The sequence below is a fragment of the Lingula anatina genome, chromosome 1 (assembly GCF_051362555.1).
Source record: "Lingula anatina isolate TDL-2025a chromosome 1, LinAna3.0, whole genome shotgun sequence".
NCBI classification, from domain to species: domain Eukaryota; kingdom Metazoa; phylum Brachiopoda; class Lingulata; order Lingulida; family Lingulidae; genus Lingula; species Lingula anatina.
In genome coordinates, this window is record NC_141767.1 from 63478861 (window position 1) to 63500383 (window position 21523).

General features: G+C 37.6%; 2 protein-coding genes across 6 annotated transcripts; one reads left to right on the forward strand and one right to left on the reverse strand.

Moving 5' to 3' along the window:
• On the forward strand, nucleotides 1-12220 carry LOC106152581 (uncharacterized). Of its 2 annotated transcripts, XM_087010563.1 has the most exons (22): nucleotides 1-61; nucleotides 586-687; nucleotides 1219-1377; nucleotides 1633-1911; nucleotides 2194-2330; nucleotides 2616-2644; nucleotides 2967-3251; nucleotides 3467-3856; nucleotides 4578-5678; nucleotides 7063-7179; nucleotides 7424-7549; nucleotides 7835-7909; nucleotides 8259-8377; nucleotides 8578-8682; nucleotides 9124-9222; nucleotides 9617-9650; nucleotides 9799-9908; nucleotides 10056-10254; nucleotides 10518-10667; nucleotides 11028-11116; nucleotides 11315-11385; nucleotides 11585-12220. In XM_087010563.1, exons 1-22 carry the CDS (start codon nucleotides 38-40, stop codon nucleotides 11640-11642), a joined length of 3858 nt encoding a protein of 1285 aa, XP_086866689.1. In that variant the 5' UTR covers nucleotides 1-37; the 3' UTR covers nucleotides 11643-12220. The 2 variants fall into 2 exon arrangements, with proteins under 2 accessions (XP_086866689.1, XP_086866696.1); XM_087010570.1 differs by lacking the exons at nucleotides 1-61; nucleotides 586-687; nucleotides 1219-1377; nucleotides 1633-1911; nucleotides 2616-2644.
• A 276-nt stretch (nucleotides 12221-12496) lies between these two features.
• LOC106152642 (uncharacterized) lies at nucleotides 12497-20922 on the reverse strand. 4 transcript variants are annotated; one of them, XM_087010605.1, is made up of 4 exons: nucleotides 20560-20922; nucleotides 19080-19149; nucleotides 14510-18676; nucleotides 12497-13830 (listed from the first exon to the last, which is right to left on the reverse strand). In XM_087010605.1, the coding sequence occupies exons 3-4, from the start codon at nucleotides 15043-15045 to the stop codon at nucleotides 12888-12890; spliced, it is 1479 nt and encodes a 492-aa protein (XP_086866731.1). In that variant the 5' UTR covers nucleotides 15046-18676; nucleotides 19080-19149; nucleotides 20560-20922; the 3' UTR covers nucleotides 12497-12887. The 4 variants fall into 4 exon arrangements, with proteins under 4 accessions (XP_086866731.1, XP_086866707.1, XP_086866723.1 ...); XM_087010581.1 differs by having other exon boundaries at nucleotides 19065-19149; XM_087010597.1 differs by lacking the exon at nucleotides 20560-20922 and adding an exon at nucleotides 19279-20234.
• Between the last annotated feature and the right edge of the window lie 601 nt (nucleotides 20923-21523).

Consider the following 21523-nt stretch of genomic DNA (forward strand, 5'->3'; position numbering starts at 1 on the left):
GCGGGGAATTTCCCACAATTCTACCAGAAAAACAAGGATGGGGACTCGCACAAATGACGAGGTAAAGGTTTTTCATTTTCTCAGGCAGGAATCGATGTGTATTTCAGATCTTAACTGAGATGATGTGCTGTCTGATGCATGACAGCAGCCATAAAACTTGAAATTCACTTGAATAGCCTTTAGGGTAGCTATAGATTTCATCCAGAGAGTTACCCCTAGTTTCACTTTTGATACAAACACACACAATGCTGATTCAAGTGAATTGAACTGGATGTACATGTACTTTTGGCCATTATTAATTGGCTTAAGTGTAGGCTACTCCATATTTCTGGTATCCACAGTTTACATTTTAAATATAGCATACCGTACTGCCAGATATTGTTTAGGTGGAGAACATTATTCAAGATCTCTCTCTCTCTCTGTCTCTCTCTCTCTCTCTCGTAAGGGCTTACTATAATTTCGTCTTTTGTTTAATTTAGATCTTATAATACATACCATGGCACGGCTATTTATCTATCACTCCTTGAACAGTGGTATAATTTTTCATTACATAACATTCTAAACTTCATGTCTGTTATGTGCTAGTTACCAACCGAGGGAAATTCCAACCCCAACATATCATTGAATTACGATGCAAACAGAACACAAGATCCACAACAAAGATACCAAGGTTTTTATGATATTGGGGTAAGTTTCAACATGGTGCATTTTTATCTGAATAATAAATTTTTAAACATCGTGTTTGTACAGTCTTACAGGGCACGCATTGAGAAGCCGAGGCTGCAGTTGCACTTCTCGTATCTAATTTATTTTATTTTAGTATTAATTTTCTCCCTTGCATATCATCTATAAGCTTGGTAGACCTATTGGTGGCCATAGCAGGAGATTATTTGCCTTATATCTTTTCAACTCTGACTACGGGCATTCAACTGTTCATTTTACCCCATGTGTCCTGCTGCGTATTTTTACAATAATATTGATTTTTATTTATTTTGCAGTTCAGGTAATTGGAGTTGCTATCGTATTCTAACGTCTTTCTTACCTAATACACCAAAGACCGACTCCTCCCTATATTATTATTATTATATAGAAATGCTGCAGAAATTTGTGCTCTGACGTTTCATATCAAAATATCCCAGTTGCTACATGTAGGTAAATTATGGTCAGTTTAAAACATTTTATTTTGTTATGTAACAAGGACAATTTGTCATTTTGCAGCATACTGGACAGCCTACAACGCAGAATCGTATCTATATTGAACAGCAATGGCCAGGACAACATGGACCACCCCCTTCGGTATACGGTGTCAGCGGTAGGCACGGGTATGGCCCAGTGCCGCAGATGTACCCTCGACCGGTTCCACTGATGCAGCAACAGGTTTATTACTACACATACGCATACATACACAGTCTCGCAAAGAGAGAGAGAGAGAGAGAGAGAGAGGAACGAGAGTGTGAGAGAGAGAGGGGGAGAGACGATGTTTTGATCACATTCACAGAAGGCAAAAACTGCATAGTTCAGTAGAAGAGAACAAGTCGATAAGAGTTTGACAGCATACTTTTTTTTGCCTTCCCGTTTTATTTAAGAATGTATGTTATCAAGGCTAATGTGCTATTTTCCTGCTTGTTGTAGATAAATACCCTACAGGCCGTAACTTCCATTGAACCTAAAATGAACGTCAGGTTTGACGATTTGCAAGGGAAAATCACAGTCATTGATAAACGGCTGCAGGAATACGCCTTTTTACAAAAACAAGATGGCTTGAGGTTAAATCACATGGAGAAGATGCTTGCTCGCATTGACCAGGCAGTAAGTGGGCATAGTGAAGCCATCACGGAAATGCCATCGATGCTAGCCCAAGGAATCGAATTGAATGAAAGAATGTCGGATGTTCATCCACAGGATTTTTTCGTAGGTTTCGTTTTTTTCCTGAAATATTATTACAACAATTTTATAACATATTGACAAAATCATTCCAAGATTTATCGATTAAAACATTCCTTTAATGTCATATTAAAATACCAATTTTGAGCGAGTTCATTATATTATTCACTAATCAGTTGGCCAATTTTTATTTCTCATAATGATTTAATGTGTTAACATCAGTTTGTTAAAGGTGGACACCCATGTATTTGGAATCAAATAAATGCAAAGGAAACATGCATTTTCAATTTAAAGAACTTACGCCTCCAGAACCACCAAACCATGGGCATACATTCAACTGTTGATGAGAGATCTAACACCGTTCTAGTGGATAACCAGGAAAGACTCGGAATGGTTCCTCAACGACTGAGTGCAGATATTGAGAGAGGAGGCCATCCAGAGCCCAAGTTAGTCAAACAAAAAAAGCTTATTTTTTGTATGATAATGTGTAAAATACATGAGTAAATGAATAGTTTCACTTGGCTCCAGCAAGCTGACGACGGGACAACTTTAGTTGACTTAAAAATGAAAAGTCTTTTAAGAAAGTTTTTTTTTTTTGACAATGTGCATGAGGTGTCTGTTAGTGTGCCAGGTCCCAACAAGAATGTTTATTTCCTAGCACATTTTATATGTTGTTGCCCGGTAGATTTTTTTAGCTGCTAGTCGTTAAGTAAAATACAAATATTTTTCAGAATGGACTTGTTCAGAACTTGCCAGCGAGGTATGGAAATGACATTTTAATTCTTAAAAGTATCTTGGAAACAAAGATGGAAAGTGGCGTATGACAAAAGCTCAGAAGTTAGACCTTACGGGAGCACCTCAGTTTGAAGCTATGCATTTTTGTTCATAAATGTTGCATAAGAGCGTTTGTATATATATACGATGATGATATGTATTTGCATCTAGAACGTATCAAAGCAATTAAATAAATTTTCTATTTAAGATCAGGAATTTAAAGTGGGCATTTTCTTTCTTTTCTTCATTCTTACTTCCTTACACATACAATGCATAAAAGTTAAATCAGTGGTTTAATTTTTGTGTAGGACCAATTGCAATGACCGAAAAACATAAAAGAATCCTACAAAAGAACCACAAAGCACTAGAGGATGATCTGGAATTTAATCTGATTTGTCCACATTTGTTTGAAGATGGAATTTTGAAAGAAGATGATATTGAACAGTTAAGTAACATAGCTGTCTCATCAATTAGAAACAGAACGTTACTCGTGAACATACTGCCCAAGAGAGGAGATGCTGCGTTTTGGAGCTTTCGAAAGGCGCTGAAAGATACGAAACCGTGGCTTGACAATCTGTTAGAAGAGAAAACGAGTAAGTAATATATGTATCAAGCGATCATACTTAATTTTTCATGCATGGAATTCGCTGTTTATAGTGACGCGTCTATTGGATTCATTGGACTATGTTGCCCTAAATTGTGGTGGCTCTGTAAGTAGTGACGTTATAACTGTAGATTCGATCCTAAGATGCGGGCTTATACTTAATCGCTTATATAAGAATTTTAATTTTGACTTTATCATCTTCAGATTACGTGACCGCAGAACTAAAAGTGGATATAGTGTCAATTACTGGGCATAATGTCAACAGAGAGCGTCTGCAGCGAGCACATCAGATAATAGAGGAACAGGCACCGATGCTTCAAGAGGCCCTAAGTTTGATACACCTCACGATGGAAAGCATCAAGTCCGGCTGCCTCTTATGTACGCTGCGATTCGACGCCATAAATGTTCTTGATAATTTCTGGGGTTGGACGAATTCAAAATCCAAAGAGCCTTCGCCACTTTTGAAGGTAGTAAGAAATGCGTTGCGGACTAGGGAACTGGATAGAATAATGGAACAGAATGGTTTTGAATTCTTGCTCAAGGGAGAAATGAGTGCCGAACAGTATTTTGAGAAAAGAGCACAGCTGTTGCAAGGTAGGAACTGAAGCTGCAAGTTGATTATTTCTTAGTATCGATAGCCGGTGAAGGTAACTATTTCGAAGGATTGTGTATCTTAAAGAAAAAGCCAAGAAGGCGATTTTTGTAATACTATACGCATGTTTTGTGATTAATTGCCATTATATGACTTAAAGTAAAGTGTTCTTATATACCGCACTCCATGCGTCCCGGCTGGTTTATAATGGCTGACAATAAACCTACATGTTACCCTCTACCAGGGCGACTGATAAATTTTTACAGCCCAAAATGACCATCTATCTAGCTAGAGACATATCTGTGAATATATGTAAAAATCTATCAGTCGTCCTGGTAGAGGGTACCTACATGTAGCATTTTTTTGCTCCCAATTCAGACTGCATGTAGGCGGTCTCACATTCCTGTTGAGGATACAAAAAACACAGTTTGAAAAACCTCAATAATTGTGAAAACAAAATCGAAACATGGCGAGAGGTGGTGATGAATCTCATTTGTTGAGAACCCAATTTAAATGTTTTTTTTTAGTTTTGTTTTGAATGAAAAAGGTGAAAGTGGTCTTTGCTGACCATTTTTGCATTAGTAGATGAGAATTGAAAATGAGGTCAGAATCATTTTCCTTGAAAACTGCCACTCATTCTCTATTTGAAAAAGTCATCCAATAACGAAGGTTTCTTGCCGCCCTTTGTTCATTGTCTGTATTTTTCATAATCTTATTTTTCAGATGGCCAATGCCTTCCAGTCAGGTCGGCAGATGATTGCCTGCATCCGTATGTTGGACGCTCTGTCTTTGAAAATGAAACGGAAGAGCGTCTTTCTGTTATTTTGTATAAATTACATAAGCAAGCGTATGGGGAAGACACAGTTCCAACTTTCACCATGTTTCTGAACCGCTTAAGCGATAGTGTTAGGGCTCGGCAGAAGGTGCTTCGACTGCGAGGCCTTTCATCAAATTTGCTTGTTTCCTACACCAATATGAAACGGGATTGGGAGAACTTAACTGCTGATCGTGTCGAGAAAGACCTTGAACTACAAGAGCTCCGAGAAAAGCAGTTGGCCAATGCAGGGAATCTGAGTGAAATTGAATATCACCGACAGCAACTTGCAAATTCTGAAAAAAACTGTGAAACATTAAAACAGCAATTAGAGGAAGCATCTGCAGAAGTTACTGTCAAAAATGACGTTATTAGCCAGTTGGAAAGTCGCCTGAAAGATACGCAGATGCAAATCAAAGTCCAAGAACAACAAACGAGAAGCACACGGGTTGATCGGACACAAAATCCTACTGACGAAGAAGAGTCGCCGCTACAAGAGATGCAGAGACAGCGCAATCGAGAGCAGGAGCTTCTAGCAGTTATAAAAGAAAAAGACGAACAATTAAGTCAGTTAAAAGGGCTCCTTGACGGGATAAGACGTATACCGGGAGAAGGTTTCGTATATTCAAATCAAGGCAACAGGGTGTTTGAACTTGAAGACCCCGCGTCACAGAATGTTACCCATCAAAAGGATGTGGATCTTTTAAAAGGATATATGCATGGTCCCCAAAACAGAGAACGAAGAATCCCAAACATTGTTAGTGCAATGTTTAATGAACAGAATTTTTCACAAGGCCAAAGGAAAGAGGCTGAATTTGAGGACACGTATAAAGAAGGCAATAAAGATATAGACATTGAACGAGGAAATCAGAACTCGCCACAGGCACCAGTGCCTGAACAGGAAGGCGCCACTGATACCACCCTTAACGTCGTGACAGCTGAATCAGAAAAGGACCAAGCTGCAGTAGGTGGGGAGAGTACCGAGACTAATACGGAGGGCAGTGTGCCAGGTGGGTAGTAAGCCCAATGTAAATAAGCCCCATGAACAAAGCTACGTATGCAACGTCATTATTTTTCAAATATAATGCCAGATGGCTCACAATTTGACAAAAAACGCAGTTGACGTCAGGGGGGCCAACTTGCCCCGCCACGGGGCAAGTTGGCCTCTGGGTCGGGGCAAGTTGGCCCCCTATACGAAAATGAAGTAAGTATCCCATGTAAACGCCTTGAAATACATTTTTATAAATTTTAGATTTATTAAATTGATTTTTGAGAGTCTCTGATGAGAAAATAGTTCAAATGAGGCAGATTTATTGAGTACGTCACGTTGTAGAGGGGGGGGGGGGGGCTGTGTGTTGCAAGAACCAAAATATCTATCAATAAAATTTGTTTTGTTTTAATTAAGAATAAATTAAAATGGTATAAAGCAGGTTTTTAATGAATGAAAACTAATAATAAATTTTCGTTTTTTAAAAAAATAACAAATTCAGGTTTTAACCATTGAGTTTGTTTCAACAATGGTCTCTAGCACAAGGGTTTTGGGTAATATGAGGGTCCAACTTGCCCCGAGTCAAGGGGGGCAACTAGCCCCGGGTGCACATTTTTTATTTTAAGGGATGGCAGCCATTTGTGGTGCTAGAGTGAGCAACGATGGTTCATCTGTGTGAAATTTGAAACAATGAGCTTCAGTTTGATGCCCTATACATATATTATATTCGATCAAAAGCCTATGAAAATAGATTTTTAAATCTCTTAAACAAAATTACTTTTAGGTGCAAAGACACTTCCTTAGTATTGTAGGCTACGGTCACTTTCCAAGAGTATGTGACCAATTTTTTTACCTCGTAGTTACTTTTTCATAAATTAACGGGGGGCCATCTTACCCCGGGGTCCAACTAGCCCCGGTCTCCCCTAATATATTAAAATTTCGTCTTTTTGTACAATTAAAGGGATAATAACACTTCGTATGAGATCTATATTTCACAATAAACACATTGTGAATAACTCACAGAAATATAATATATTCTGTTTTACGACAAAAAACAGCAGTTATAGCTATTATTCTGATATCTGCGCTTGTCTTTAGATCACGTGACCTCCATTGATGGCTATACTCTGTTATAATCTCTTAAGAGATTTTAACAAAAACCAAACTTTTTAGAAAAAAAAAAAAACAGGGACTAACTTTGAATGTAGAAATGGATTCATTTACCATTGGTAAGTAGGGGAAAATTGTTGTTTACTCCAGAAAAATTCATTTTTTTGGCCAGAACGAAGAGTTATTATCCCTTTAACGATTTTTACAGAGGTAAGTAGGAGTTTGCAAATAAATAAATAAGGTATTTTTTATATGAACTGTATTTGTATTAACAAATTGTCTTGGTTCTTCTGAAGGTGAAAAGAAGATAAGACGTAGCAAAGGCTTGGACACGGTAATATGTATTGACACATCTGGATCGATGAAGACAGCCTTTCCCAAAGTTAAGGACACGGTGTTGCAGATATTAGCTCGTACGTATTTGTCAGTGAAAGTTCAGCAACGTTACACTTGTTAATAAACCATCTTGAAGTATTTGAATAAACATATTTAACGTACATGTAGGTGGAGCTGCAACTGCTTCTAGCAACAACATACAATTTCTAAAATCTTGTTACTTCATTTGAAAAAGAAAGTAAACCTTTTCGGTTAATTAATATAACTTCGTTAAATCTTAGTAACATATTTGGTATATCAGTAATTACTAGTATTTACTAGGCATGGAGCACGATGCCACATATTATGGGTTTGAGGAAAACGTGTCCATTGTTCAGTGTGGAGGAGACGGCACCGGTGTGGTGGTACCGCTGACTTGCGATTACGACATGGCGCGGAGGGGATTTGGTACGACAGATTTTCAAAATGATTGTTCAAGTTTTACAGTATCTACTGAGGCTATACTTAAACAATTACCAGTATAAGTAAGTGACCCTTTCAAATGCATTGTGTGACATCCCAGTCTGGACGCTGCCATTTATGCCATCTGGCAACGTGCCCCACTTCATAGTAATTTTAAAAACTATACAAACATGTTGAAACATACACGACATATAGAATATTATGACCCGTTAGATAATACAATGTGTAACACCGTTGTATAATTTGACGCAATGCATTATTCTTTTTCAGAATTCATCACTACTGGAGGAATGTCGCCGCTGGTGCAAGGCTTTAGGGAATGCCGAAGAGAACTCCAAAAACACTGTCAGTCGGCATTTTTTAAAACTTTCCTCTTCCTTGTAATTTTGACTTTTCGTCATATCTTTTAGAAAACCTCTCACAGTAGAATCATGTTGCACTCATTCGCTGCTTCAGAAGGCCAAATATTGCAGTGTCACATGGGGATATCTAAAGATCTTTGTATTCCGAGTAAAAACAAACTTTAAGCGAATCATAATTAAATAGAAATCTCGGGAACTGTTATATTTATGGGCTGATTAGATAACTGTCACATGGTTAGCTTTAACAAATATATTGACCAAAAGTATTATAAAAAGATTGCCAACACCATAGTAATTAGCAAGTAATATGCATATCTGTTTGCGGTTTGCAGCCGGTCAGCTGGTGGTGTCTGGGTTCAAAGTTGCCCCACGCATTATTATGTTCACTGATGGTCTACTCAGTGACGACAGGGATTTTGGCACAGAAGATGTCCGCCACGCTAAACCTAGGGTATTCACTTTTATACCTGTTATATTGTGTCATTCAAAGTGGGGGAAGTAATAGTGACTACATGTTCAGTAAAAGTGCTGATTTGTTGTGATGACATGTAAAAAAGAAGTGGTACTCTTAAAACGGGCTTTAATCGAGACCATTTACAAAAAAAAAAAGAAAAAAAAATCAAATGTCATTTATGAACTTTTGTGTTGCAGGCCATTTATAAACTGATGGAAACCATTCAGTTGTACTCCACTGACGCCGACTATTCACGAAACAGAGCAAAAATTACATTCATCGGTTGTGGAGATAGAGAAAGGGTAAAAAAAAGTTCCCGGCACAGATGCAAAGAATGACCTAGTTTTAATAGGAGCAAGTGATTTTTGAGATATATTAAATGTATTCAGGCTTTCAAGAAAAATTTTTAATGTTTGACGTTTTACTGTTAGATAAAACATGCATTCGTGGGCATTTGTGTGTGCTATTCCACTTTTGGGAGAAAAGTGTAGCCGACTGACCATTTTTTCTAGAAAAAGAGTGTGGGAGCCAAACCGTCCTTGTATTTAGCAAACCAGGTGTTCAAAGGATAATGACGAAAGTATCTCTTACATGTGCTTGCACGTTGTGTGTAAATGCGTGTGTTCGTGCGCACGTGTGTGTGTGTGTGTGTGTGTGTGTGTGTGTGTGTGTGTGTGTGTACAAAATTTACGTGTTTAACCCCTGAGGTTAGCATGATAATATAGCTCACTATATAATTTCAGAGCGTCCTAGATCCAGTGACAAAAACATGTAACGGGAAATATTACGACATTGAAGACAACTTGGCTATGAAGAAGATAGTAGGTTACTACAGGCGACTGGTAAGCTTCTAATAGTTGATAAATACATGTACCAGCTGGGAACATGCCCTACAATCTTTATTTTTTAAAGAGGTCGGCATGTCTTGTTTTTATTAAAGCCACTATAAAATGAATTTTTACCTCCGCCAAGGAGGTTATGTTTTCACCCCTGTTTGTTTGTTTGTCTGTCTGTCTGTCTTTCTGTCTGTCTGTCATCAACATAACTCAAAAATGATGGAAATTTTCAGGAACTGTCAGAAGTGGGCCAAGGAACAGATGATTAGTTTTTGGTGGTGATCCGGATCAAAAATCAATCAATAATCAATAATAATCAAAAATTGCTGCCTTGGCGAAGGTCTGCGCTCTCGGAGTGCTTTTCTAGTTGTATATGTAATTTCCCTCATTCTCTCCACAGGTTCAGGTGTGCAGGTTCGCTGCCCCGTTTTCAGGTAAGTAACGCAAGTTTTAATCGTATTTGTAGAGGCAATGACAGTGCAAAATACAGCTTTGAAACTTTTTTCTTTTCTTCAGTTTCATTTAAAATTTCTTAAGGCAAAATGCGCGTTATTTTTCTTAAGATGCAATTGGATGTTTCAGATAAGGGTGCTATGTACAGTATGATTGCCGAAAAAGAACAATTCAAGAATTGGTTTAAAGCCACTAAAGGCAACGAGCTTTCAGAAGAGGACATGACAGATTTTGAATTGGTAAGCAAAGACAGGTTAATTATTTCCACATATGTCAACAACTAAGCTTATTGAACTATCATTTTCTGCTTTAAAGCCCAAGGCAAAAGATTGTAGACTGCAACTTATGCCCGTTCGTTACATTGCTCTACATTCATGATATTTAAGGACGAGATGTACGAGATCTTCATTGGTCTACAAGAACAGCAGGCACAATCAGAAAGAGAACCAGATATTGATGCACAAGGGGATCCAGAGGTTCGTAGGCAACTCCCACTTGGCACGCGAGTACAGCGAGGACCAGATTGGATGTGGAACGACCAAGACGATAACGGTCCTGGCACAATCGTAGGATATGGCAGGCACCGTAAGTGAACATTTTGGTAATGATATAACGACAACGATAGCAACACTGCCGACAGCAACTGGACAAATAAGCAAACAAAGATGCAACGTCTGTGTGCATTTATGATAAATCCAAATTTTAATGTATTTATTTGTTCTACTCATTTTTATTCATTCACTATACTCAGCACACTTCCTTCAAAGCATCTGCATGTGTAATATACCGTTTTCTTCACAAATAGTTTTAGTAATAAACAGTGGTAAATGCTCGGTTTTCATATTCAGACACGGTAATTGTGCAGTGGGACAAAAACAATACCAAAGCTCGGTATCGTTTCGGTGGGTCTACGGGTATGTATGACGTCATGGTCACGGAGCAACCCCGAGTATTATCCCCTGATGAAATGATAGCAGTCGGTGTTCACGTTATGAGAGGTATTATGACGAGTTCCCTTTTTATTGAAAATATGATACAGGTTACACATATCTAATGAGTATAATTTTAACGTCGCGTAAGAGGAATGCAGAGAGGATGTTAATTTTTCATGCACAGAATCGACACTTAAGCATCTATATGAAGAAAAATAAAAAGTCATATTTCACATTATACATGTATGATAAACAACACTAAGAACTCATTTAAAGTGGAACTATGGTGTAGTCTGGCTGTATCCTTATCTACAGCAAGAAACTGAAGAGTTGAGTTTACCGCCTTTGTTTTTCGTTTTTTTTTACTTCAGACCAACACGTGGTGTGCACTTTAAATTAAACAAAATACTATTGCTTTTCTTCAAGGTCTAGACTGGCCTGAAAATGACAACAGCGACGGTGGGCCCGGTGGTCATGGCATCGTTTACAAAGTATGCGAAAATGGAAAAATTAAGGTAAGAATAGTTATTACAAAATTATTTCAGTTATTACAAAATTATCACAGTTCTGATGTTCAAACAGTTCAAATTATCTCAGCTTTGGTGCTCATTCGATATTTTCGTGGTATATTATGTCTTGACCTATATTATGTATGAAAAAGTTAATTCATTTTAGAGGACACAATACTAAGCGGTTCTTTTATAATATTCAAGGTGCGTTGGTCCAATGGGAATACAACTGAATGTCGTTTTGGCTACGATGGCTTGTATGATGTTATTGTATGGTACGTGAACCTTTTTTAGACCATATCTTAAACAAATTGAATCGTTTCATATCTAAGAAAATGCAGATGCTTGCTTTGCCCATGCTTTGTCTACACTTCTTACTCTGTCATGTGCCTTGTATGTTCGGGAGTAACATTTCTTTTTTTAATGTAAAAATTATACTTATGAAATTCTTCAATGCCAACATTTCTTTTTCAGCACTGAAGAAGAAATGCAACATAACACACCACCTGACTCTCTTGCCATTAAAAAATGAACCATCACAACATGGTGTGCAAGCGTTGAACCATTGTCCGAAGTTCAAAATATTAGCAACTGCGGGTCTCGCCTTCATTTAGCGATTTTGCAGGGACAGGCATATCTTTTTTCGTTGAATGTGACAACAAGTGTGACAGTCTGAGATGCTTACAAAAAGAATTTCTCACGTTGATTTTGGGATTTGTAATGTTATATGCAGAGGACGAATGTTTTGTGCCAAAACAGAGCAATCCTTGTGCTTATTTAAAATTGTATTAATCAAAGGTACACTATACCTAGGTACATCCATACACTATACCTGTACAGCTCGTTTGAAAAGTTCACTTAGTGATATTTTCTGTCTTCATATTCTGAAAAAATACTAATATTTTCCAATACATATTTTAAAATCATAAACACCCTCAAATGAAAATACCCGACTTCTATAGTTTCTGAACACGAAGACCTGGCGTTACAAAATGTCTAGCCAGTCGTTTAGGACTAAATAATAAGATTTTAAAAAATGGAATAAAACATGTAATGCAAGTGCAGGGGTGGGTCTAGCAATCCTTCACAAGCAGGACCCCCCCCCCCCCCCCCCCCCCCCAAGGAATATTTATTTAGGCGGATAAATCCCGTATAGAGTACCTTTAAATATGAAGTTTGAAACATTAAAATGTCATAAATTGTAAAATCATGATTATAATAGTGCTAATATGAAAGATGATAATAAAAAAATGACCTTGAAATTCATTGGAATGCAGTGTTTTATACAAAGAAAACCGGCACTGGTCATGCAGGAAAAATGCATGCATTCTAAATCCGTATCTATGGAGAATTCCAAGCCAAAAATTCCCACGCAATTCAGGCGCATCAAAAAAAAAGTTTTACTTCGGTCCCAAACAACATTTCAGTGCAAGTCTACAACTCTATCGCTCTCTATCCGGAAGTGGATGCGTTTTTAAGTTTTCAACTATTTCTTCACATGCAGTAAGCCGAATGATCGGTCATATCTATTTCTTGTATTTTTTCGTGCGTGAGTTTTAAAGATGCTAACAGCGCAATAAAGAACCAACTAATCGATATTCTTTTATATGAGACAGTTGTTCTGTATACTATATTTGAGAATACCAGAAGAATGTAAAATGTAAAAATTATTTGCGTAAATATCAATGTGGTTCATATGTAAGGATAAAGAACTGTGTTTCAAAACATGTGTTCAGGATAAGATACAGCCTACAATAACACATAGAAAAATTCATTGTCACAGCTGTTTTAATAACCGATGAATATTATTCAATCTGAGTAATAATTTATCACTATATTTATGCATAGTTCTATCCACGATCCAGTTTTTGTCTGTCGGATCCTCCCAATTTCTGTAATGATGTAACAATCCAACCTCCTCCGGCACAATGCGTTCTGGGTAGCCAGGAAAACCCTTCCACACAAAGTGAATGCCGACGATGCGAACGCGTTCTGTGATAGCGAAATATTTCGAACGTGTGTGTGGCCTGCTGACGTAATTTTCCCTCTTCGTTTTTAACTGTGTTAACAGGTTAAACTCATTGACTGATTTATTTTTTAAAAGACTTTCATCGTTCGGCCATTCTGTCCTGAAAAATGTGTTTTTGAACACATATGCTCTCACTTTCTCGTCCATTGCTCCCAGCCTTTCAAATAGGTCCCTCCAAGTTCGATCAACACGTGGTACAATAAATTCGTCCATATCAGTCATCACTGTTACGTTTGCTTTGTGCAAATACCTATGTAGACAATCATTAAGAGCAGGTATTTGCCCAAAGTAATAAAGCTCTTCTTTATATCCTTCGATGGGCGGCCACACATTTACCTTGACAGGTACCGGCCACTGAATAAGATCCACAACACCTTCTTTGATGTAATGTTTAAGCGCTTTGGTCACTCGTGGACCAATGCTGTAATTGTAAAAGGTAAAATGTTCCGCGCCCAACTGGCGGTTCATTTCCACCATTTCTATAAACTGGTTTAAGTTATCATAATGCAGATGTAGCGGTGTCACACAAACTGCAAACCCAAAGCGTGGTTTTACTGTATTCTGCCATGATTTGGTATTCAGGACCTTCAGAACGCCGCCAGCAGGCACGTCACACTTATTGTATGCAAGTGACACGGCATACGGTCTCTTCTGTGACGGCAGGGGGCAGTTGAAAGTATAGCCTGTGTACCTGTGTGAAATACATGACAAAACTGAAATAATAAATCCTTCAGCCATTCACTAAAATAAGTAAAGATACTATTATTATTAACAAGTACATTAATTAATTATATCATCAATGATGAATCATTATCATTAGGTAAATATAAATATCAAATGAATGTGGTAATGTAATGGAATAATGAATGATTATAAGCATGGGGCTATTAACATCATATTAACATCATATAACGCTACAATTATCGGTGTATTACACATGTATTAGACAGTCTTACAATATGAAGGATCTAGGCTATCACAGTGAACCACCTGCCCTCCCTTACTATATAGGTTCGGAGACACATGTAGGCCTACCCCTTCACCACACCCAAAACAGTATAACAAACGAGAGGAAGAAAAGCCAAGTAATTCTTCCACCCTTGTGCCCTTCATATCACAGTAAACTTGTCACCGTCTACTATTTAATATAAGAAGTGAGGCAGATTAATTTTTATCCTAATGCCCCCCCTTCCAGCAAAACCCTGGAATTATGCTACAGGGCGATCTTTTTCTGTATAACATGCCCGGCGAGTTGCGTTAATTATAATATATAGAAATATTTAAAGTGCATTTGTTAAACAAATAAGCAAGCAAAGTGAAAGAAATAGAAAGCCACACATGTTAAATCAGATTAAGAAATCTTATCACACCTTAGCCCCTTGTCCTCAGGTAATATCTCCGGTCCACCAGGTAATACATTCAGCGTGGCCGTCGCAGCTACAGGTGCTTCCTCATTCTCATCACGGTACCAAACTTGGCAATAACGTGGGAACTTCATCATTTTGCCTCTGGAATCCCCTATCGACAAAATTATTAGTACGCCATTCTTTCCTAAGCGATCGTCAACAAAGGCTGAGAAAGTGTAGAATAACCCCTGTCCACCCACCGGCAAGAAAACTTGACGATCTGCTGTATTAAACGGAGGGGGCAAAAGCTGTGGACATAATTCATAGGCAGTGCGGCGAGGTTGTGTCGCTGATTCTCCTGTGAATTCCTTTCGTTTCATGTAAACAATGTTACCGTCAGCAGCCACATGTCGCATTTCAGTATCTAGGTCATCACCTGCTTCGTTACCTGGACCTACACTTAGCTTGGATCGATCACCACTAAGGATGAAAAAATAGTACACACCTGCCAAATACAACGTTAATGTACATATGAGCATACGTTTTATACGCATCCTCATACCGGTAACATATTAACTGATCAAACTACTATGTTTTTCTCGAAATTTGGCCATAGGGACAGTCGGGCTGACGTCACGCGCCCTAGCAACCGGCATCTGGGGTAAAACAAATCGGGCAACATGGCGGATCGCATTGACTTCTATGTAAAAGTTGTCAGACTTTGTCCGAAGATATCATACTTCACAGTGCCTGACCACTTGTGTCAGTAAGGATGAGTTATTTACCTGGTCGATTTCTTTTACAGGCCTTTGTAATTAGCCGCTGCACACCTGGTTAAGAGATAAAATCGACCTTAACATAACTGCCGATCGTTATCTGTGATTGGGAAGTTTACAGCAGAAGATTTTGCAAAGGCAGTGCTTGACCTTTTGTGTCTGGCAGGTTGAATGATTTACCTGGACTATTGAGTTAGCAGGCCTTTGTAATAAGCTACTGTTTAACTTGTTACGGGACAAAATTGATTTTAACTGCATACGCAAATGTCCACCCTTAGTATATACATGTACATAAGTTGGTGAAATAGGAATGGCTTCTTAGAACGTGGGTCGTGAGAAAGGCCAAGAAAATGTGCAACACTGAGAAGTTATTAGAATAAGATTTCTACAAATTGTGATTAAATCACCTACTGCTGCAATAGCCAGGGGAACGGGATAGGGGCAATGTCATCGGTCCCATGGCCTCTTTGGTCCGTATACAGTTCATGTATATTAATACAAGCCTGGAAGGACAGCGTAAACAGTTGCTTGGTAACGTTTTTGAAGAGAAGACACGTGGTGTTACCTGTATTAATATTTGCAGCTATGCGTCTTTGAGTGTTTACAATCTTATTGTGCACTTTTCTGGTACGAAAATTGGCGTAGAAAACTGGAAGACAGAATTAAAATTAAATTGAATAGCAAACACGGTAATAAAGCTGTATGTTATTTTACCAGTTAAGGTCGCTTTATTTATGGCAACTTTTTATATTTTACTTGATAACTAAAAGATTTAGACATTAACTGACAGGTTTGTCAATATATTGACGTATTTATTTTTTGTTATCTTTATAACTTACAACAAAAAAGTCCGACGTTATAGTCCATTAATTTTAACTAAAAGAATTGATATGTACCGTCACACACGCCAACGCAAGATGTAATCTCAATTTCTTGTAAATACTTCTTATGAATTCATGTAACAAATGACAAACATAAATACCAAACAAGGTACAATGATTTTCTCCTTATCTATGATAAAATGAACTATACACACATACACAAATCTCGTAGTGCATGTATAGCTATGACCAAATTTTGTTTCGATCAACAATCCCGTCTTAAGTCACGTTTGTACGACCTATAGCCTGCAACAGTCGTTTACTTTGCTGTTGATCTTTGAAATTTAACAAATCCCATAAGATTTTATTAATGTGTTGGTAGTGTCACCTGGTGCACAACAAGCTTCCACCATTTCACTTTTGTACGCGTGCCTGAGAGTTAAACGGTACCGGTTCAATTCATTAAGCTTGAAAATCTACCCGTCATATGTGTCAGCAATATGCAATGTCAACAGTTATAAGTACAATTGAGACCTTCCTTGATATTATCAGTTGCTTCCACATGGTTTTCTTTTCAAAGAGATGTCAATAATATGCTCATCCAGGTAAGCAAATGAGTCTTTGCAATCTACCACTGTAAGATTCCCGATCACAGATAACGATCGGCAGTTAAGGCCGATTTTATCTCTTAACCAGGTGTGCAGCGGCTAATTACAAAAGCCTGTAAAGGGAATCAACCAGGTAAATAACTCAACTTCACTGACACAAGTGGCCAGGAACTGTGAAGTATGATATCTTCGGACAAAGTCTGCCAACTTTTTCATAGAAGTTAATGCGATCCGCCATGTTGCCCGATTTGTTTTACCCCAGATGCCCGTTGCTAAGGTAAAGTGCCCGGATGACCGACTGTCCCTATACCTTCATCAAGGAGTTATAACAGAAGGAGATTACACGCAAGCCTTTCTATTGTCCGATGTCTGTTACGGTGGGCGGAGCTAGCTACGGGGGGCCTCCGGTCTCAAGGTTTCGTCTGCGTCGCTCTCCTCAGCTTGGAGATTAATTTCATATGCGTTATTTTGAGTTAGAATTCGAGATTAGTAGTGTCAAAGCGGCGCTGTATGCTGACGATTTTTTCACGGGTAATTATTTGGACGATGTGCTGGAAGGGAATGATATCATAGAGAGGATACTAAGGTCGGACTGAGGATAGTCGCCATTAGTTTTTTGAGTCGGTGATAGATGGCTTTTTTTTTGCACAACCTAGTGAAAAATCACCAAGGAGAAGGCACAAGAAAAACGTTCCAACTGTGGTTTGTGAAAATGATATTCAAGTGAACGTCCTCACTGCCAAAGGACATAATATTAATACATAAACGTTTGAACCCTACATCCCTTAGGTCCCATAAACATATACATTGTGACAGTGCCCAAGCTTTGAGGTTTTGGTTTTAAATTTCTTAAAGTATTTTCTCTCAGTATAATTTTAATATTATAATGTATTAAAGTAAAATTTTAACCAAAATGAGGCAATGCCATGGCATGTCAGTTTACTGAATACTCGTTATAAATTTCTTTATCTTGGAAATTTTCCTTTTTTTTCAAGATTATTTTGACACATACTCTGTTCACATTTGTCTGTGAACAAGTGCACAGTGCTAAACATTGAGAATAATTTTTATTCATTCATAAATATATTTATGTACAAAATATATTAGAAATTTAGTATTAACTGAGCTCTTTTAGGTGAAACAAATAAAGATGAGAATATAGAATTTCAAACTATTATTTACTATATAAATTAAAAAATTTTAAAGTCAACTCTATACTCAAGCATCACGATTGTAGCATCTTTGAGTTAAACCATTTTATTATATCAACAGAAGAACAAAAAAAACTTTACACATAAGCAGTAATTAATGAAGTCATAAGAATGATCAAGTTGCTACAGTTTTCAGGTTTTATGCAGTCTATGTTGGCATTTTTTTCAAACGTGCAAATAGATATAATTATATTATTTTTTATCTGACTTGCTGATATCAGTCTGTGCCAGATGCTATTCCACTCACAGGCCAGCAAGGTCTGAGAATCTAATGGGCTAAATGAAAAAAAAAAATCCTAGAAGAAAAAGTGGCTAATTCTTACAATAGGACCAAAAACATGGGACTTTCAAAAGGTTATTATAGACCAAGACAACACTTAGAACATTTATAAAATGAATTGGAGTACATGTTACAGCTGAAAAAATTAACTGGACCAGTAAATAACTGCATTAAAGAAATTTCACTGAAGCAGTCCAAAATTTACTGGCAATCATGTAGACTGTTATACCATGGCACTCAACAAATTATTTATATGTTTTGAATTTTTTTCCACATGACAGTAGCATAAAATTTATGTCCACTTTTGAAATGTGTAGTCAGTTAGATGACTGAAAATATTTTAAAATGTCATGAAGGAGCACTAATAATTTAATGGAGTCTCTGTTGGTCAGTCTTATCCAGTTTCTTCGCCAAAAAGGACAACTCAAGTGAGAATTTCTTCAGGGCCTTTTCTTCTGCCTTGCCAATGCCATACCACTCAGAAAAGAGAGAACCCTGTAGGTTAAAAAAAAACAAAACACAATGATAGCATTATGAACTACTAGTATCCACGTAGACATTGTGGAATTACGCAGTGAAGTTTAATATGTCTTGTTATGACTTGACTGAAATAATGTTCACCATGTAAATGAACAATTAACAACTGATTCATGATCAAAGGCTTATAACCCCAAGAAATTGTACTTATTACAAGAAATTATTTAAATTTGCCCTGGTTCCTACTCTTCTGACAGCACAAAAAGGGGATTTCAGAGAGGCCAGTTGCTAAAAGGAAAATGCCCAAGGTTGTTGTATTTTGAAATTGGTGAAAAAAATTTTAAAAAGTATACTGTTGTTAGTGAATGTTTAATGCATCGTAGGCATTATGACATAAGTAACTTACCCCAGACACACTGACCTTCTTTTTTCAATGATATTTTGTACAGCCTGAGCATTATTCATATATTCAATGCACTCTTCTCCCATATCTATAATAGAAGAAAAAAACTCGAGTAGTGTTTAGGTATGCATGTCAAATTCATTATCAATTTTGAGTGAATTTCTGTTTCAACACTGCAAGATGAAATATTTACTTTCAAGTAATCAATAAACCTTACTAGAGTTCTATTCTTTTGTAACCACCAAGGCAAAGCTTCTTTCATAAAATGAACTGAAACATCCAAGCTTGCCACCTAACATGCCAAAGTAGTAAGGTATAATTACAGTAGAGAAGCAAGTGCCCCTAAATTATAGAGGTGTTGTACACAATGAGGTGTGTCTTACACACCTTGACTCAAAGGGAGATGTGTAGTGAGATAACAGGTTAAGTAATTGGTGGAGCCTGTGTGAACTTAAAACCTTAGAAAGGAAGCACCATGATTCGTGTGTTCTCTTTTCAATGGTTTAATAGGAATTAAAACATACATATGCAAAAAGAAGACTAAATAAGTTTAAAATAACTACACCAAAGACACTGTAAAGTCTAACTTCCTGTTAGACCGCCATGATGGAAAATGCTGGTCAGAGGCAAAACTTTTCCAGTCAAAATAACTGAGCACCTTACTTTAACTACACAGTTACCACTCCAAAGCCACCCACCATGGTGAGAAGAAAAAGGATGACCAACTGTCATGATAAGTTTTTTTAGTTTTAAACACGAAAAAGGTAAAGACCAAAATGGTACATTTACCCATAACACTAGAGTAAAAAATTGGTATTCTGAACAAATCAGGTTATTTTTTTTCAAGAAATATTGGAGCAGTATCCATGCAATATATACCACGCCACGACCAAGATGTTCAAGAATCTAAACACACCAATTTTTTTTATAATCACGCATTTGAAAAGTACAAAAAACGGTAAGGCTTTTGGCCGTAACAAGCGTAACACTTTTTGATCGGAACTCATGAAAATTGTCAATTATCGTATCCAAGCTAGACCACATGTTAAATCGCAAAAAAAAACAATACTGCTCAAGCAAGTGTGTTGCACACATAACAATTAGTTAAATTTTATGACTGTCATGTGACGCAAGTTTCAAAAAGTAGGAGGAAAATGTCTTTTGGAGTAGCCTAATTTTTTTTCGAAATATTAACAAGATGGCGGCTTAAGCATCTGCTTGTTATTCGGCTACTGAAAGTGCACCCAAGTTTTATTCTTTGCTATTGCCACAAATTACTTAACAATTGCAACTGTATAAAGACCAAACTTTCTTCATCTGATACTATATTTATAGGCACTTGTTATGAGTGGGAAATATTTTTCGTGCAATATTTATTCTCCACACACCACCTCGCGAGATCAACGTGTAGCTGGACACTTACACAGTGAGACCCTACGACATAAAAGTTGCAATTTATCTTCATATTTCGTGTAGTTATGCATTTAAAAGCACTTACCTGTTTTTTGAAAACCTTGTCCAACGTAATATCATATAAATTCTGTATTTCTCTCATTTTTTAGAAACTTGGGACTCCGTTTCTGTTTCTGTCCTCAAAAATCAACAGACGAAGGCACAGATACTAACAAACGAGATTTAAACGATAGTAACAATTAAGCGTAACAGAGATAGGCATCCATTGTTCTCTGGGTTCTATTCATTCCGACCAATGAGAGACCGTAATACGGGCTCCGCCCCCACGCGTGTAATCTCCTTCTGTTATAACTCCTTGCCTTCATGTACATGTCACTGACATGTACAGGTACTTGAAGCATTTTATATACATGTATGTAGGTCACATCAGTCTCGATCCAAGAACGACCAAAGACTGAACGTTTACTACTGCCACCTGTTGGTTGACAACCGCAAAAGCCAAACACTGTATTGCCTCAACTGATGCCTGCAGATTCAAAAGCGATTTTGTATTTCCATGATAATTTTAATTTCCCCAACGTTCCCAACGTTTTGCTTAGGACTCCTTATATCTTTTTACATGTCTTTTACATCCATCAATATATATTTTCTCGAATTGTGTAGGTCACGGGTAGACCTTGCCTCAGTTTTCGGCCCTACAAGCTCACGGTACCCTTACCGCTGGTAAGGCCTCATAGCAGTATGTACAAAAAACTTGAGACACTTAAGTACCTCGAAATGTCCACGTTCTGACAATCTCTGTGGGTCCTCCGTTGCACCTTGTAGTATGTAAATCCAGTTAAAAGTGTTTTCGTGTACCTTCAGGCACGATGTTCATAAAGTTTTGGTCCTTTTATTTCAGCTTCCTACTGCACTGACACAACAGCACGCCATATTGCGGTACACTTGCGGAAGGGACGACCACCTTTTCAAGGTCGACCTCGAAATGGAGTTGACCTGTTTCCTGTTTCCAATGTAAACTTTTAGCGCCCTCGGGTGACGAGTTGTGA

Excerpts from the sequence above, each read along its gene's own strand:
- LOC106152581 (XM_087010563.1), top strand. The coding sequence starts at position 38 with ATGGGGACTCGCACAAATGACGAG. Across the intron at positions 8,683-9,123 it reads GTTGTGGAGATAGAGAAAGG|AGCGTCCTAGATCCAGTGAC; the intron begins GTAAAAAAAAGT and ends ATATAATTTCAG. Across the intron at positions 11,386-11,584 it reads TTGTATGATGTTATTGTATG|CACTGAAGAAGAAATGCAAC; the intron begins GTACGTGAACCT and ends TTTCTTTTTCAG.
- LOC106152642 (XM_087010605.1), bottom strand. The coding sequence starts at position 15,045 with ATGAGGATGCGTATAAAACGTATGCTCATATGTACATTAACGTTGTAT. Across the intron at positions 13,831-14,509 it reads CCTGAGGACAAGGGGCTAAG|GTACACAGGCTATACTTTCA; the intron begins GTGTGATAAGAT and ends TATTTCACACAG.